Below are 18,802 nucleotides of genomic sequence, written 5' to 3'. Positions count from 1 at the left end.
TCCTATCATAAATGTCACAGCTCGGAAAGACCAACACTGCAAGGGCATTTAAAAAGGATAGACTGTTTTAAACAGGAGTTTTGAACTTCTGCCAGCCATTAACAACTGGATGGCTTTGCTAGAGAAGTGTTTTAGTAGTCAGTAATAGCTCCTTGCTGTAATATTTAGTAGGTACTTACAGGCTTGTCAGAAAAGCACAATCAATGCCTTTGTAAATTCTGTGAACACTTCCCTGCTTGGGCATTTGAAAACATCAGAAGGATTTTGCCAAAAGAATATGGGACTGAAACTTGAAATGTGTTTCTGCTTATCTGACAGGTGACATTCAGTTAGTTATTTTTTCAGTGGTCTGTTTCTTGATTTTCTTATCAGTCAGGTCAGGATAATGATCCTAACATCCTTTTTAAAGCCTTTTGAAAAATATTGTTGAAAGGAGCCATGGACATAATTGGTGCTATTGTAACAATGGGAATGTACAGTAGCTCTTCCAAAATGAGAAATATAATCAATCTCATATTATCACCCCATCAGATCATATTCATGCCAAAGAAAGCACACTATCTTTTCTGCTATCTTCATCCCCTTGTAAGTATCTTTATTTCCTTGTTAGAATTTCTAATTTTAGAAACAGGATTTTCACTTTGAAGAGAATATCAAAGAGAAATATCATTTTCACATGCTTTAGAAGTGATTATGAACATTTACATTGGGAGACAGTATCCAATTACACATTGCTAGGCCTTGGCTAATGTTCAACATTTTGTCTTCCTTACCTTAGAAATAAAGAAAAAATAATTCTAAATAAGGTCTTATAGTTTTTAGTGTGAGTTTGCAGGTATGTTTGCAGTCTTCACTCCCTACACTGCATTCGTTGTTCCCGTGCTGAAGGCTGTCCAGCAGTGAGCAAGCTCTGACCCAATAGTGTGAAGCTTCATTTTTGTATGGCTAGCAGTCAGTAGATTTCCAGGTATTGTTTGCACATATGATACTGTATGTGGAAGTCAGGAAAGGTGATCAAGTTACATTTTCATGATGCTTCATCAGAGAGAAGTTCTTGATGAAACAGTATTCCTCTGTAACTGATCTATTTTGTCAACTAGCAGTCTCATTTTTCTCTATGTTTTTTTAATTCAAATACCAGCCTAGCAGCTTATGCAGTTGACAATAAAAAGTCAGTCAATTACTTGGAAACAATTTTACAGAAATCAGGAAAAGTAGTATTAAATGTAATGTATATGCTACAGATCTGATATTAGTATAGGTGGACTACTGGCATCAGTGTTAATATCTCTTCATTTTTTGCATGGTACAAGTAAATAAAATTTTTCAGACTTCTTCCATATTACCTAGATCTTTCTTAAGATGTGCTGATGCTGCTGCTGGCCAAGTTGCTCACTGAAAATGTGCTGCTAACATAAATTATTGAAGTGCCAGCTTTTACCTGTCTGATGCAATCCACAGAACCTCCACACAATGTTTCCTGCAGGCAGATGGTAGCAGAGAAACTTCTGAAATGAGATCAAGACATATAGTAGCAGCTGAAAGCAAGATTTATGGAATTGATGAGAATGCAAAGGTGAACTTGGTGAACTCAGGTAGACAGTTGTAGTTCTTTTCGGTGTTTAAAACATCACTGCAGTGACAGTCAAATGGAAACTTCATGAGAAAAAAGAATGCTGGTGAATTATGGAAGAATTGCTGCCTATAGTATTGTTTGTACATATTATCATTTTGTAAGCTGAAGAAGCACTGATATTACTTGGTGTTACATGGACTTCTCAGTATCTTAACAGCCTGTACATGAATTTTAACAAGTCTGCAGAACTATTGATTAATTTGGTGTGAAACCACCGATTCTGCTTTTGCATGAAATTATTGTTCTTTCACCACTGGACTTGTGCCACAAACACACAGCTTTACTTCTCATCATGTCTGGAGCCTAGTTAAAGAGACAAGTTCAACCACAGGCTAAATATAAATGAGTAATCTGAAAAGGAGAAACCACTAGCAAATAAAAGCAAAAGGTTTATTTTCTTGGTTGGTCCCTGCTGGTTTTCAGTAGCAGTGGATGGTAGAGTTTTTCTATGTCTTCCTCAAGGAAGGGATGCCTTAATCAACCTACTGATTTTCTGTGCTGGTGAGCTGTAAATGCAACACATTTCTACAGAGAGCTAAATTAGTAAGGAACAGCTCTTATTGTCCCAGCAACAAGTATTGTTTTTTGTGACCTGGATTTTTTTCAGATACAAGTCATGATAAATCACAAATAATTTATTTCTTGAAAGTGGCTTCAGTTTTAGTACAATTCAAGAATCTAGAGGCATTTTTATAAGGTCTGTAGGATTCAATAATTATTTCTTTATAAACTGCTTATAATCTCTCAGATTCATACAAGAGGGCATATTCATAAACCCATCTTGCTGATTACATCATAGTTTCAAACAAATACATTAAGTAAAATTCTTAGTGCTGCTGCTATGTGTGTTGATCTTCTTTAATTCTGGTCATAAATCTTACATCCCTTTATCTGTTTCTTCAGGAATTAAGAAGCTGTTTTTACTCATGTTTCTTTTCAAGCAATTAACCAGGATTTTCAACTAAATTATTTTTGCTCTGGTATTCTGCCCACAATTTCCACTCAATATATGCCCAAATTTCCTTAATGTATTAACTTTGGCAAGATGGTTAACTTTCAGCCTTAGCCTAATACTGGAGAAATTGAACCACAAGGAAAAGATAAATTTTGGATACTGCTTGAGAGGAGAATAAAATTATTGTTTCACAGACAAATGCTTTTGTTTCTGTAGGAGAAGGAAACTTCCGAGATCATATTGCACTCTCCATAGCTGTTGTCCAATATGTAGCTTTTTGCCTCCCAAAGTAGATAAATAACATTTCTATGCAAGCTGTAACTTAGAAAAATCATCACTTTCCTCAAGCAATCAAAGCAGTATTTTGCATGTATCCACAAGATGGTGAGCTGTTACCTGAACACTTCATGCTCAGTGAGCCAGAGCAAGTCAGAGTAATTTATTCTTTATAGAAAGAGCCAAGTATATTTAATATGCTGAAATATCAGAGCCAAAAAGGACATGCATGATGGAGCAGGTTTTTAACTATTCCTTTATGGAAGACACAAATAAATATATTTCATTTATAACCCTTTTGTAGGTCACATTTTAGATTGGTATGTTTTCAAACATTTTGGATACATGCAAAAATTCTATTATCTTTAATTAGCCATCTGTTCAGTTTCCCACTCTTCATAATGTAGCAGCTGAGAAACCCCATTTCACAGGCTAGCTGGAATTTTATGGTTAAAATGTTAAAATAATTTGTTTTTTTCATGAAAACACTGAAAGAGGTAGCTTGAAGTTAATGCAAGTAACATATTCAAACTATATGAGCATATATGAGCTATAACTTTTATATTACAAGATTAGAAATCCACATAGGTGCAGCTTCAAAAAAACTTTTAAAAAGGGAAAATTCTACAAAATATTACAATATTCTAATATTCTTGTTCCTTACTTACATGACAATAGGCATTCTGTCCACTGGAATCTGTGGGCTTTTGTGGGGGAACTGGGGCACAGTTAAACAGCAGGTAGTGTTAGTAGTATCAGAAAATAAATGAATAGTGTTTCAGTAGAGGGAACATGGATATTTCTAAGAGGAATTGGATCCAGGTTCCATCTGGTCCATTATCACGGAATGTGGCCAGTAGCAGATGCTTCAGGAGGGAGGTGTAAGATTTGTAGTAGAGTAGCCTGTCTGTCTGTGGATTTTCATCTTCCTCTGCTTGTGGGGATGAGTCTAAATTCTGAAACGTTAGATTTAAAAGTCTTCCCACAAAATCATTGTATGTCATCATTTCTAAATATCCTTGAAATCTATGCAAGTGTTCATTAGATGAATAGCCATTCTGTTTTTTTCTGGCAAAGTGTTTCATCACATGCCTTTTAAATCTATATTTTATTAAATATTAATGTATTAAGAGTGAATGTGTCAATTTTTCAAGTGATTTTTTTTTTTTAAATTTAAAAAACATGAAACTTTTTTTTTTTTTTTTGTTTTGAGGGCTTGGGTTTTGGTTTTTTTCATACTCTTCCATTTGTCTGATTTTAAAATACTTACTGTTTTTATCTTTTTTCTTTTTTTTTTCCTAACTACTTTACAGTTTTTATGCTTTTTGTGTTTATTTTTAAACTTTATGTACAAAGTTTTTAACTTTGTACTCCCATATCTGCGAAGTCTTCCGTTAGACGTTTGTTGGTTTCAAATTCAAAACAAAAAAATGTAGTGTTACTCATTGGATTATTATTTTATTGATTGATTTGATTATATTAAAAAAGGGGAATAACATAGAATGAGATACAAGGATATTAATATTTGGGATATAAAATCTGACACCTTCATTTCAGTGGTCAGAGAACATAGTGCTTTTTTAAATAAGGTGAAAACCTTGTGGGAATAGAAAATGAGAAATATTTTTAAGATATTGTAGTAAATATTTTAGATAATATTTTTAAAAAGTACTTCAAAGTTTATTATGCTACCAAGTGATAATTAATGCCCTATTTTAAGTGATGTACTTGTAGTGACTCTTTAATGTTTATATTTTTTTTCTTCTATATAAATACTTAACTACTAACATTGTTTTAAATTCTCAAGATGTATTATAGGATTTTCCCACTAGAATTTTTACTCAAACCATTAAGTTATGATGTATTTCAAATAATTCATCTTCTTTACTCCTCCTCCAAAGACAATCCTTTTGCTTTAGGAAATCTCTTCAGATATTATTTAATTTTGAGCATATCTTCAAGTTAGAAATAAAATATGTCATTTGTTGAGGAAATTTTATACTGGAGTGCTCTAGTTCAGAATCAGACCTGTGACCTTGCCCAGCACCATTTTTTTCTGAAGATGTAGGAATGTCCAACAGGAACCATCTCAAACTTTAGTCTGGGCTCTCAGCCTGGCTTTTGGTCAGAATGAGGTGCCCTTGATTCCTTACAGAATTATAGTATCAGTAAGGCTGGAAAAGACCTTTAAGATCATTGAGTCCTGCCATGTTATGCATGATGATCAAACCCTCTTTCTTAAAGCTTTTCCAGTTCCCTGGTTTTAAACCTCATTTTTAATTTATTTTCTATTCAAATTCTTAAAACAGACGGCTTGATGTAATAGAGAATCATAGAATCAGTTAGGTTGGAAAATACCTCTAAGGTCATTGAGTCCAGCTGTTAACCTGGCACTGCCAAGTCCACCACAAAACTATTGGTGTTTTATATTTTATATTATCTTCCTACAGATCACTCTGGAAAGCTAAACCATGTTATGCTTTGGATGTGTTGTTAACAGCATTAAAAATTTCCCTGGTGATTCAAAAAATATATCACAAAAATGTACAGAGGGTTAATCTCTGTCTAACTTCAGGTAGCTCTTTTGGGAGGTGGCACCCCCACAAAGTCAATAGACAGCTGGGGTTTTCCAAGTGTGAGCTCAGAACATCTAGGTCAGAATCAGCCTTAGTCCCTTCTCTGTAGAAGTATGAATTTAATTAGTTTGAGCATCTCTTGACACATTCTAGCTTCCTGAAGCACTGCATGTCACTGTTAAAACCTCCTTCTGATGAAGACTACTATGACAGTCTTGTCTTTTTTCTCCCCTCTCCTACACTGGCCTCTTCTAGTGAATATACCTACACTGGAGCCTGCAGCATGTCATGCCACAGTGCTCTTTTTTTGAGTTTAGACAGAAGGTGGTTTCCTTTAATGATAAGAAAAATACAGTTGCTCACTAATAAGGTAACAGCTGCTTTGTTGAGGTCAGTTCAATAGTGTAATTATTTCTAGGTGTTTGAAGTAGTCATGGAAAACCTTGCAATCCTGTACTATAAAACAGAGGAGTCCAGACCTGGAATGTATTGATTTCCAGTAACAAACAAAATCCTCATTAATTCTTTTATTAGACAACTGGCCTGGTACTAAACAAAAGTATGCTCTAACAATAAGGCTTCATAAATAGAATACTATGAAAAAAAAATATTTTGAGAACAGTTTAATTCGTTTTGGCGTATATAATTAATTAATATGATTATAATATAGTAGTAATAGCAGGGAAGATCCACTGGAGGCCTGAGAATTTAGTTTTTGTGTTTCTTTATAAGAAACTGGAAGAATCATCAATGTAGTATTAAGAAAATGAAAAATACTTTCTTTTAAAAATTCTATAGCGCAGCACAATAGTTTAAGATATTGTATGGCCATTGTATGCTGTGCACCCTAAAGTGGTGTCAAAAGCCATGTGGGAATCCAAAAGCCACTGGTAGTCAAAGAAATATTTCTGCATTTGAAGGGTCAGGCTGTAGCACTATTTCTAGTTCCACACCACTGGCATGTTCAGATGCAAGTCATGTTTCTCAGTGAAGGAAATTATATGTGTACTCATCAAAAGCAATGCCTAGTTTTCCATCAGGCAAAAACATAGTTAATAAAATACTAGTTTCTAAGTCAAAGGCATTCTTATAATCTGTAGAATTAAAAACATACTAGTCTCTGCTTGGTTTGCAGTTTCTAATCCAGTTGGCCATACCTTTTAGCACAAGATAATGAGAGGAGCTTGCTACTGCAATATTCCTTCAAAGTGAAGAGGATTCAATTACACTATTAAGCAAAAGTATAGAGGCTTTTTCAAATTTCTTTCACTCAGAGTATGCAATGGCTGTGTGGGTGCATGCAGGGGAATGGTGAAAGCTGTAAATTTTGAATGTACAAATTGCTTTGATTTTTTTCTTTCATCTTTATTGATGTCAAATTGAATGTTTCCTTCTGTGGAACAGCATATTTCATGCAAGTGTTATTACTTAAGCAAGCCTGAAAAAATATAGGTGGCCTTGTACTGTAAGACCAGAACTGATTAATTGCTGTGAAACGCGTAAGAAAAAAGATAAAACATCATCAAAAAATATCTATCTTGTTTGATGAACATTAAGGAAGAAACAGTGTGTACTATTTCACTTCTTGGCATCAGTCTAGGAAATCATGTTTAGTGTTAATTAAATCTTCTGTAATATCTTTCATTTGAAAATAGAAGTGTATTAAAATACTGATTTCTTAGATCTCAGAAATACTATTCCCATTTTCTAACTGAAGGCATCGGTTAGGAGCTTAGCAGAGCTAGACAGAGAACCAGCAATGCCAACTTCTAGTTCTGTATTTAGCAGACAGAACATGGTCCTGAACTTCAAATTAACCACTAGATGGGTAAGATGGGGCAGATGTAACTCTGCAGCTCTGTGCAGGTCTTGAGTTAACTTGGCAATGCAGCTGAGCTGATGGGCTGTGCTGTTCAGGAAGATGTGAATGAGAAACAGGATCCTTTAGCCATGATGGAGAGCAAAGCTAAAGGAGCTGCATTCAGTAGATGAACTGGAACATGTAGAGTTGTATCAAGTCTATTTTGCTTCCCAGAGAGAAAATTTCTGTTAATTTACATTGCTTCCACAGGTTTTCAGACATACATAAAGTAGCACTTAATTCTGGTCCAACCCTACTCCTCCTGTTTTACTTTTAGCGTGGAGGTGAGGTGATCTGTTGTTACAATGCTGAGCGGTTTTGAAAATCCTATTCTTTCATTCCTAAATCCTGATAAATTTATGATGAAGTTCTTATGTCTATTGTAAGTTCTTTTAAGAGAAGGCATTTCCTTACCAAATATTCAGAATATATGATGCTCTAATTCTGACTGAAGGCATGAGACACTACTCTGGAGCAAACAATAATCAGTCTATCATGTTTTAATTGCATTGCTTTAATACATGGAATTATTTTCACTTACTCCATTGACTGACTGTTTATGCATCTTTAATATTCACTGTTCTGATTTATACCTTTTGCATGTCATTTCAATGGTTATGAGGACACTCTCACTTTAATTAATTTACTTGAATTGGAAATTACAACTTTTCATGTAACTCTATTCTCTTGCTATAGATGATCCTGGTCTTTTAATCTATTTCTTTTTTGTGTCCTGTGTCCTAATTTCCTATTAGAAATATGTTAATCTGTTTCACTCTGCTTCTGACTGTGTAGTAAGTGACTAATAATTTAAGATCTATTATTAGAGCTCACCACACTGTTAGTCAATGTCACATTGTAATTTAAGGCAGCGTGAAACTATCTTAAGAAGCTGTGAAAAGTTATAAGTCATAACCATATTGGTATTTCAGCCATTTGTAAAGAATTATTTACTTGAATAACTGCTATTATTAAAAAAAGGTATTAAGAAAAGTCTACAAGTGACATTTAATTTAAATCATGGAATCACAGAATGGTTTGGGCTGGAAGGGACTGTAAAGACCACCTTGTTCAACCCCCTGCTATGGGCAGGGACACCTCCCACTAGACCAGGTTGCTCCAAGCTCGATCCAACCTGGCTTTGAACACTGCCAAGGATGGGATATCCACAACTTCTCTGGGCAACCAGTTCTAGTGCCTCACCACTCTCATGAGGAAGAATTTCTTTTTTACATCCAATTCAGAAAAACAAGCTATATTAACAAAAACATAGTCTGTCACCATAATTTCTTGCATTTTCCTACAAATTGTGTTGGTTTTAAGTAATACTTTGTCACGTCATCAAATCCCTGAATGACATTTATAGGCTGGTAAGCACAATATGGGTTTACAACCATGGCCTTTATGTTTCCAGAATATAGGGAGAGACAGTTCTTAAATCCATTAATGATTTTTCAATTTCCTTTGGATGTTTACTTTCACTTTAACTTATCCATGAATGGAAGGCACTGTTAAAATTTTTGCTTATGTTATCTGATGTCTTTGAAATGTTTCAGGTTAATTGCCCAGATCCATGATGAATTGTTATTTGAAGTAGAAGATTCTCAAATCCAGGAATTCTCAGGTAAATACAATCTCTCTGGCTCTTTTCCTCCCCAACCCATTTTTACTCTTTATATCCTGTGATTTCTCAGAGAATAAAGAACTGATATAGTGAGAAGAAACACATTGATTCTCACAGTTAAGAAAATGTACACTAAGCAGATTTTTCTGAATGTTTTCACCACTGGCTCTCATGTAGATAAAACGTGATATACTCATTTGGAATTTATTATCATGATTATTTGTATTTGGTTTTTTTTTGTCAAGATTTCATCATTCACTGTGTGAATCCTGTAAAAGTAAATATTTCCTCTGAGGTTTTAGAAGGAGCTGAACCAGTTTGAAGTACTTTAGGTTAGAGGCTGTTACATAAAGAGCTATTCAATTCCTCATGTAGGATTATACCGTACTGTAATTTCTAAGTTAGTGTACTGCTTTTTTATATTAAGAAACTTTATGATGGCATTCTCAAGGTTAAGGTTAGTAAAAGTTCATGCCTATGTTTCTATCCTCCTATCTGGCTTACTTCCAGACATTATTCCTTAAGCCAGAGTTTGTCTCAGTATCTGCTACAAATTTAGCAAGCGAGGGCACATAGCAGACTGTTGGGTCTCTTCTCCAGTAAGTAGTGGATTTATTCCTGTAGGCACCAAGTGTTTATTCACAAAATTTTGTCTAGTTTGAAGCTCAGCAATATGTTTATCTAAACCAATTAGGGTAATGTCACAAATATTTTAAATGAACCAATACAAGAAATATCTTCTGTTATAACACAAGCATTTAATAAAAAATTAATTTCACCGTCCTATGCTGCATTCATTTGAGCAGTGCAATGTGCTATATTAATCTCATTTCATCACTGATCTCTCTTGTGAGTATTAGTTCAAAATGAGAGCATTAAAATTCTATCTAATCTAAACAAACTACCTGGGAAATATTTCAGCTCAGTATATTCAGGGCATTGTAATGAATTAAGTTAATATATTAACATTTGACCTCTAAATACAGGAGTTAGAATCTGATTTAAATTTTAAAAACCATGATACAGTTTATTGGAGATTGCAATATCTGTTCAGAAAAGGCAATGTCTAAAAGTGACATAGTTTCAGAGTTAGGAAGCGTAGTGTATTGAAAGACATCTGTAGGACAGCATAGAAGGATTTTTATTATCTTATTTTGCATCAATTTGCATAAAGTATAGAGCTAATATTATACCCAAAAGATAAAAATTATTCATGATTGATTATACATATAGAAAAACATAGATTCTGCCCTCACTGGGTAAAATTCAGATCTTCATTACTACTCTGAATTTGTAGCAAATTTGGAAAAATCAATACTTTTCAAGTATAACAGAAAAAACCTCTAGCTATCAAATGAATAATAGTAATACATTATCCCTCTATGGAAACATGATGACTGGAGGCTTTTTTCTGAAAATGCAAAAAAAAAAGCAGTTCAAATACTCAAGTTTAGAGTATGCAGTGTGCAGTAATTAGTTTGCTGATCTCCAGGTCTAGCTGCAGGGTGCAGAACAAATATACCTGTAAATTCTTTGTTATGCTTCAAAGTTATCACCCTATAATTGAAGTTGCTAAGATGACCTTTAGAAAATGGACCTGGGCAGCCTAGAGGTCTGAGATACCTTGGAAATTGTCATTGCACTTAGCATAGGCTGCCAAACTTGAGTGTTCAAGATGGAAGTTTGTTTCATTCTGCTGATTGAAGATTGAGTTTTCAATTTGTCTCTACTTTGCCCTAAGAGTCAAAGAAAAAGAAAATTCTGCATGACAGGAACTTTCAGATATACTCTCCAAAGAACAGAAGAGTGATAACTTGTCTTGTTCTTAACACAAAAGACCAGCTGAGACACTGATTTCCTTCCTCTTTATTCATCACTGGGAGAGCCTTACTTGGAGTAGTGCATCTGGTTCTGTGCTCCCCAGTACAAGAGTAAAGCAAGTGCAACAAAGGTTGACAAAGATGATGAAGGGACGGGAGCATCTGTTCTATGAAGGCAGGTTAAGAGACCTGGGACTGTTCAGCCTGGAGAAGAGAAGGTTCAGAGGATCCTACTCATATATATATATCTTGAGGGAGTGGGCATAGAGGAAGTGGTGATGCCCAGTTATCAGACAATGGGCACAAACTGAAACATAGAAGGTTCTCTCTGAAGATCACTAAACAGGAACACTGTTTTACTCTGAGAGTGAGCACTGGCACAAGTTGCCCTGAGAGGTTGTGGAGTCTCCATCCTTGGAGATGTAAAAAAGCCATCTGGACAAGGTCCTGGGCAACCATCTTGAGGTGGCCCCTCTGAGCAGCAGGGCTCAACCAGGTAACCTCCAAAGGTTCCTTTCAACCTCCCTGACTCTTGTTTTTTTGCAGATAGTTCTGCTATTGGTAGAAGAACTAATCTGTGGTGTCTTAGAAGAGTCCAAAGCAAGCGATTCTTCCGGTCGTTAATGAGGGTTTTGTTTGATCTGAATAGGCAGAAAAAGGGTGTATCTGCACTGGCATCTCACTTCTAGTCAGAAGTAAGTGCTGAAGCAGATATCCCTATTGTCCCAGTCCATGGTGTGAACGGTTTCAGTTCACATCACAGAGCAGCCTGAGAACAGTTGACCTAGATTCCTTTCAGATGAAACTAAATAGGAACACTCTTTTCTCCTAATCTTTTCCAATTATTTCAGAAGCTGCTAAGTGAAGTAACAGATTAGATGTCTGAGCATTAAACCAAAGAATTGTCAGTAGGATGCATGCTCCTAATTCACTGAAGCACTTTTAAAGTCCAAATATGGTTTTCATTTCTTTACCTAAAGTTTTTTCACCCTTTTTAAAAATCCTTACTCTTCTTACTTTTATTTGCCAATATTCTTTAGCTGTCAGCTTTGTCTTTACATATCTAATGAGCTTTTTTGTCCATTCAGAAACTTTAAATTACAGAATCTGCTGACTTGCAGTTTCCAGCCTGGAGTTTAATGATCCAGAGAGAAATCTCAGTTGTACAGTCACAAAGCTCAGTAAAGGGAAAGACGTGGACTTGAAGCTAAAGGGCAGTGTTTGAGGGTTTTAATGGATTACACTTCAGTGCTGTGTTATTCTCCTGCACTTAATGTGATCCAAGAAGTACTGGCCTACTATTCAGCATGTTTGCATTCTGATTCCAGTCATGTTTCTTATCTACTTTTCCAGGAAAGCAACAACAAATATACATCTCCTTTTTCTTGTTTGTAGAATGGAATTGAAACTTAAAGTATTTTTAAGATTTATAAATAAAGAACATAAAGGTAAATAGTATTATTTCAGTAGATCATAGTACAGAATATAAGCCTTCTCAGCACTGTTTCCCTAATGGGAGAGTCTCTTTTGAATTGCTTCATGACACTAAAACGTCCTTTTGCTTCTAAGACTCTCCTAAATGGCGGCTGAAAATTGCCACACAGATTGTAATACTGGCACTTTCTTTAGTCTTGTTTAGGACTTCATATGCTCCAATAAGAATTTTCAGGACTTTTCAATATACAGAAATCCCAATTATAGTGCATCTAATAATGCACAGATGATTTGGAATCTTTTGAATCTAATAAACAAGAGGCAAGCAAAGAAATGGGTTTTTTTAGATCTACTTCTGCACAAAGTACTGCATGAGGTACAAGCTCTTATCTGCATTTTGGAAGAATACCTTCTTCAAAAAGAATCCATTGCCTACAGTTCTATAGTACGCATATGGCTCACTCTGAATGGACAAGGCAGAACATCATTTATTTATAACAAGGTTTTGACTGCCCAAGCTTTGACATACTTTGAAATACAATGAAGCACATACTACTCTGAATGGTGCAATTTTCATCAAAGATATGGCATACTATTTCCCTCAATTCTCTGTTTAGGGCAAGAACATGACAGCAAAAGAGCTTTTTAAAATCCTAATTTCCTATTAGAGGGTGCTTGGGAAGTTAAAATCAAAACATTTGGCAGAAATTGGTTTGGCTTGGGCAGAAGGCTCTCAGCTTTACCATCAATAATCTGCCTGGTTTCTGGCCAGCTTGCCTGTCTGGCTTCCTCACATCTTGAGCTCTCCAACAGCCCAGGAAGCAGAAAGGCAGATGATATTATGGGGATGCCAAAATCTGGGTTCTTGGATCCAAGAAGGCTCAGCATCTCTGAGTCCTCAAGTCTGTGTAGTCAGGTAGATAGTCTCTCCCCAGATCAGACTGGGAGTCTGTGTAGAGACTCTGGAAGAGTATTTAGGACTGTCAGAACCCAATTTTTCATTTTGTGGGGACTGTTTCTGACACTGGTGCTGCATGCTATGTTTGAAATGCCTCTTTGCCCTTGGATGATGCTGAATGCATTACAGCTAAAAGGCAGAATACACTTTGTGGTGAAGAAATGCAAAATTATTTTTTTTTTACAGTACAGGGATACCTGTAGTTACAGCTGTAGAATCTGGCTTCTAGTGTGTGTTCCATAAACAGCTGGTGGGTTTGAAAGGTGAACTTTGCCAGTGGCAATTACTGTGGATTCCTCCATGCCTTTCTGTCTGCTTGATTGCTTCCGTTAGTGATAATTAAATGAAAGATACTCGGTACTTGAAATAATATCTTTTTGTAGAAATATGTATTGCAGTGCTTTGTGTTCAATATCACAGTGCATTAGAGTAATTTTTAAAGGTTTTTTTAGAACTCATTTATAATTATTCAGTACTGATAGAATTAAAGAATTTCTGCATCTCTTCTTATTTTTGGTACATGTACAATATAGAGTTTGAAGCAATTTTTCTAATATTTTACCAGGTATAAAGTATTTCAGATGAAGTACTTACCTGAAATTTAAGAACACTGAAATGACCAGTCAAAACAAACAAACAAAAAAAACCACAAAAAAACTGCCCACCTCACAAAAAAACCACTCACATACAAAACAAAAAAACTCCCAAAACCAAACAAACAAAAATACCACAAAAAACCAAACAGTAAATATAAATTAAACCTATTTATGTTGGTATTAAGATCACTTGCTACCTAAAGAACAGTATCTTAGACTTTTTTTTAGCATCTGCCACTACACATTTTTGGCTCACATACAAATTGCATGAAATTTCACTTTATTCTGCTACAATTTTATGCTTACTGGGTACTGAGGCAGCTGCATAAAAATGTGGATATATTCAAAAGAGGGCTGCAGTAACAGAAGAACAAAAGAATGAACTGGTCATCACAAGTTAGTGACATTTTCTGTCCTCTGAGCTTCTGTTTTCTAACTTGAAAAACACTGGTGCATAAACTAAAGATGACTCTAGATAGCTTTCAATTTGCAAAAATCCCTGTTCCATAGATCATATGTCTGGCCAGCTTTGACATGTTTCTGGAGTCATAATTTCATAGGTGAGTGCACTTGAAAAATGTCTGCAGTTCGATAGGGACAAATAAGCTTTTGTTCCACAGCAGGCATGCGTGTCTTATCTTTGTTCCTATTCACAGCCCTTTCAATAAGCATAGTTATTCTGCTCAGTGTCAAGAAAATCTAATATATGTTAAAACATATGTTAAAATTTCATTTTTTGTATAATCTTTTTACTTTGCTGTCACCATTTTTTTATACAGAATATTTTTTGTGCATACTTAGCACTTATAAGTATTTCAAGATGAGTATAATCAACAACTCTCCTAATTGCTGACTATGGGTTTTGAAAAATAACTGCAAAGATTGGGAGAACAGCATTTTACAGATGCCATTGCAGTATATGGCTGGCTGTAAAGGAACATCTTAAAATTAATAATTTATGTGCCCCAGATATACTGGATTCTTGACTGAGTAGAAATAATCATTATCCCCAAAGTCTCCAGTCTAAATCTTAGAAAAGAAGCAAAAAAAAATTAAGAATGATAGAGACATCTATTTAAACTCTGTAGTTCTGTTTTTTACTGACTACACCCTAAAATACATATGAGATAAAAAAACCATAATTGCATATGTCTGATTATTTATTCTGAGCCTTGAGAAAGAGGGAAATTTTCAGGGAGATTTGGGGAAGTAGTGGGAGAATTGGATATTATGTGCATGGGACTAAAGGGGACCTCTTCTGTGATTACATACCCCCATGCCATATTGTCTCTTTTATAAAGTATCATCTTCATATGAAAAATTATTCCCACTAAGGACTATTCCAGAATATTGTCTCCAAAATCTAGAACTTTAAATTTCCAGCCTAAGTGTATTCAGCCACTATACCTATTTATTTTTGTGCAAAACTGTAATGTAGTTTAAATGCTTCCTTATTCACTGTTTACAGTCTTAGCAGACCACTGAACAGGAATCGCAGTCCAGCTGCTTTTTCTTGATATTTGCAAAGGAGTGGTTTCAAAAGGCTGAAATGCAGGCACAACAACTTCAGATTGCTTGAAATGAATGGCTTTACTAAACTCTGGGTAGAGAAGAAGTCAGTGTGACATGAGAAAGAGAACAGGGAGCTGAACTGACAGGAAAAAAAAGGAAGAAAATGAAGCAAACACATGGAAGGTTTTTAATGGTTGTTAAAGTGAATGAGGAACTATTGGGTTTGTTCACTGATGTGGCCACTTTAATCTGTACATTTTAAAATTAAGAGTATTTAAGAATGCAGTAGAATTCTGATTGTGCCAGATGCCTTAGAGCAAAAAGTGTGTGAACCAGCAGAGAAAGCTGTTGCAGTCATTGCTGCCATCATGAATCCCCTTTTAGGGATAACAGCTAAATGGGACAGAACCAGTCAAATTCAGAGATCTAGACAACTTGGGGAAAACAGGTCTAACTCAGTGCATAGGTAGGCAGCAGCCTTTGTTGTATCACTCACATATTTCAGCCCAGGAAGTGATGCTGCTGACTCATGCTCCATATTTTACTGTCTGTTGGAGCTCATTTTGTCAAGAAGACCTATTACTCTCTTTGCCCAAATGCTCTATTGCTGTTTATTTATCTAACAACACAAAAAATGTTAAACTGAACAGACATGAGTGTGCCCTTCATAAGTGTCTGGCGGAACATACAGAGCTGAGTGATTCTGATTGAGAAGTACTGAATTCAAGTGTTATCCTGTCAAAAGTTTTGTGCAGTCGTAGCTTGGAAAAAATGTTTATCCAGGGCTGACTGGCAACGCTCTGAGCCTTCTGAAGGCATCCCACCTGGCTGGGGTGCCCCAGCATCTGCTGCATTGCTGGCCTCCTGGAGCTGACAGCTTGTTGAAATTCAGAGTGGGTTTCTCAAGACAGAGGCAGTCCAACACTTCTCTATTAATAGCCATGTTGACTTGGACTGGATTACAAATGAGTAATTATTTAGGCCAGCACTTCTCCTTTCACAATCTGTGGATTGCAATGTTTGTTTCTACACTCCAAAAATGTTGCTCTGTCCCACTCTGGACCATGAACTACCTCAAATATGACATGAACCAAGTTTACAGGTGTAGCTGTATGTAGATGTGTCAACAAATGTCTTGGTTTCCTCAGCTCTGGCACTTGATCTGCTGATACTTTGAGTTACTGCATAATTTGGACTTCATGGAAAAGGTAATGACAGCTCATTAGTGCACAAATCTGAGTGAGCCAGTACGGTCTGAGCACTGTTCAGGCAGAAGCTGGCTATTCTCATCATTATCAGGCCAACCTCAGTGTCAGTGACATGACACCAAACATTACAGACTGCTCTTCATTGCTGGCATCATTAGAAAAGGTTTTGGCAGCAGCCACAGCAACAACATCCACACCTTGGTGGAGTTTTTGTCACTCCTTTGCCTCTAACCTCAGCTGCCAAAGAGCTGTGATGTGCAGCAAGGGGTAACTTCAAAGGAAGCTGCTCAGTAATCATGTGGGTTTCGCTCTAGCAGTTACCAGCTCGTATCACAGACCCTGCTCGTTCTCAGGTCTGTGAGGCACATGACAACATACATTATTTAGTCATCCATCCTGTCAGAGCAGTGCAGGTTCTGGGGCCACTTGGTATTCCTGCTTCACTTTCACTAGCCAAAAATGTCTTCCTTTTTAAAATATGTTGATCCATTGAATCCCTCTTTGATTTTTATTAGAACAGTATGTGTCGAAGCAGCAATCTTTGTCAAGCAAAACACTAATTAGCAGGACCAGTGATGGCAAATCTGATTGATTTTGAATAATTATAGATGCATTTGCACTGTAATAGTGAGCAAAGTGTTATGGCATGATGAGTTGTTAAGTTGCATGAATTATACTGAAGTTTAATTGTTTAGAGTCCTGATAGCTCCACTATCCCACAGGGATGATTTTTTAAAAAATTTAGCTCTGGTCTTCGTACTTTGAAGAATAAAATATTTCTAAAAGTTCAGATTCTTGTGGGCTTTTTTTCTAGCTTCTTTTTTTTAAGTGAGTTTTATGACTGCATAATAAAACTAAAATATATAAAATATCATCAAACAGTTATGAGTAGTGAAGTTGAAAATTGAGCACTCACACATGCTCTATATACTTTTATATGAAATGTAGTTGTGCTGTACTTTATTTGTGGGATATATAAATTAAATAATTCTGCAAATTTTACCCTAAAATTCAATTTTAAGAAAGAAACTGTTCACAAGAGATAAAATATCACTTTAAAGTAATCTGAGAAAGTTGTAAATGGTAATTTTTTTATGCAGAAATACAGCTATTATGTAGCAGAATATAAAAACCGTTTTTATATTTATATATATAAAACAATTCTAACATGGGAAATAAATCTGTGGGTTTTCAAATTTACCTTACAGCACTGGTAAAAAGAACAATGGAGTCCCTGCAGCAAACCACAGCCTTGGAAGTACCATTGAAGGTAGGGACAATTTTGAATTTCCATTTCTTTCTCAGGCATACTTAGCTTCGTACATCATTATTGTCATTCTGTTACGAATCTAGAAACAACTATTTTGCTTTTCACTTCAATCATTTCATGTTCATATTTGTGGTAATTGCTTTTTCAAATTACTATAAATGTTCCTAAGGAAAATAACTGAAAGGAAGTATACTCCCTTTTGGAAAGTGAGATTGCCGTAGCAATGCATATGGTAATTCAAAAATCTATTTCATTCATTTCCACAAGACTTCTGTTAGGTGTGGTAGAGTGAGAAATATGTCCCTTTAATAGACTTTCTAGATGTGCCTAGCATTTGTTACTGCTGAAAAATATTGCAAAAGATCTTTCTTCAGTAATTTTCACTTAGAAAATGGGTCTATTTAACATTTCTGGGTGGAAGCCTAACACACAAAGCAGACAAAATCACTGGTCATTGCTAAAGGTAGAGGACATAATCCACCAGACCATCATCTTTAAAAAGTGATTAAATAACTGCACAGCTATCTATGTATTGGACCTAATTGTAATTATGTTATAAAATAATTATGTTTCTCTCTCTACAAACCTGGTACCTATCACTGTAGCTGACTGCTTTTGTTGCTTGGTAAAAGACTAAAGCTCCTGGGAATCCCTAAACTTCAGTGAGCAAAAGCCCAAGAGTTTCCATTTTCCTGACAAATGGAGTACTTGGTGTTGCCAGGCCACTCTCTCAGCAATAGTACTCAGTAAGATTCAGGGACAGAAACAGCTTTATTCTAATTATTTCAGAAATGGTTGCAACATACAGACTTGCACTAATGGAAGCAGCTGAAAAAGAAAACTGCTTGAAAATTTGTCTTGTATTCCTTTCTCCAGATCTTCTATATCTATTGCAGCATTCCAGCCACTTTGTGAGGCTTTCTCTGGAGGTCTTGCAGTTACAAGACCCTTTATGGGTCCTTAGGGACCCCATCCTTCCCGCAAAAATTGAGAAAAGATAATGAAGGGTATCCAAGATCTAAATTACTCCTTCTGCTTCCCATACTGATTTCCCTTCTCACTGTTCACTTAACCCT

At 35.7% G+C, this 18,802-nt stretch overlaps 1 protein-coding gene across 15 annotated transcripts in view; it reads left to right on the top strand.

Moving 5' to 3' along the window:
* Nucleotides 1-18,802, top strand: part of POLN (DNA polymerase nu) — a 99,467-nt gene that overhangs the window by 77,696 nt on the left and 2,969 nt on the right. For all 15 annotated transcript variants that reach the window (XM_086888972.1, XM_086888977.1, XM_086888973.1 and 12 more), the window contains 2 exons: nucleotides 8,861-8,928; nucleotides 17,665-17,726. In XM_086888972.1, the coding sequence (XP_086745098.1) occupies nucleotides 8,861-8,928; nucleotides 17,665-17,726 (130 nt within the window). The remainder of the gene's footprint in view (nucleotides 1-8,860; nucleotides 8,929-17,664; nucleotides 17,727-18,802) is intronic.

Source organism: Cyanistes caeruleus, chromosome 5 (assembly GCF_971803275.1).
Source record: "Cyanistes caeruleus chromosome 5, bCyaCae1.hap1.1, whole genome shotgun sequence".
NCBI classification, from domain to species: Eukaryota; Metazoa; Chordata; class Aves; order Passeriformes; family Paridae; genus Cyanistes; species Cyanistes caeruleus.
The sequence above is the reverse complement of the archived record's forward strand: the minus strand, read 5'-3'. Positions and strand labels throughout refer to the sequence as shown.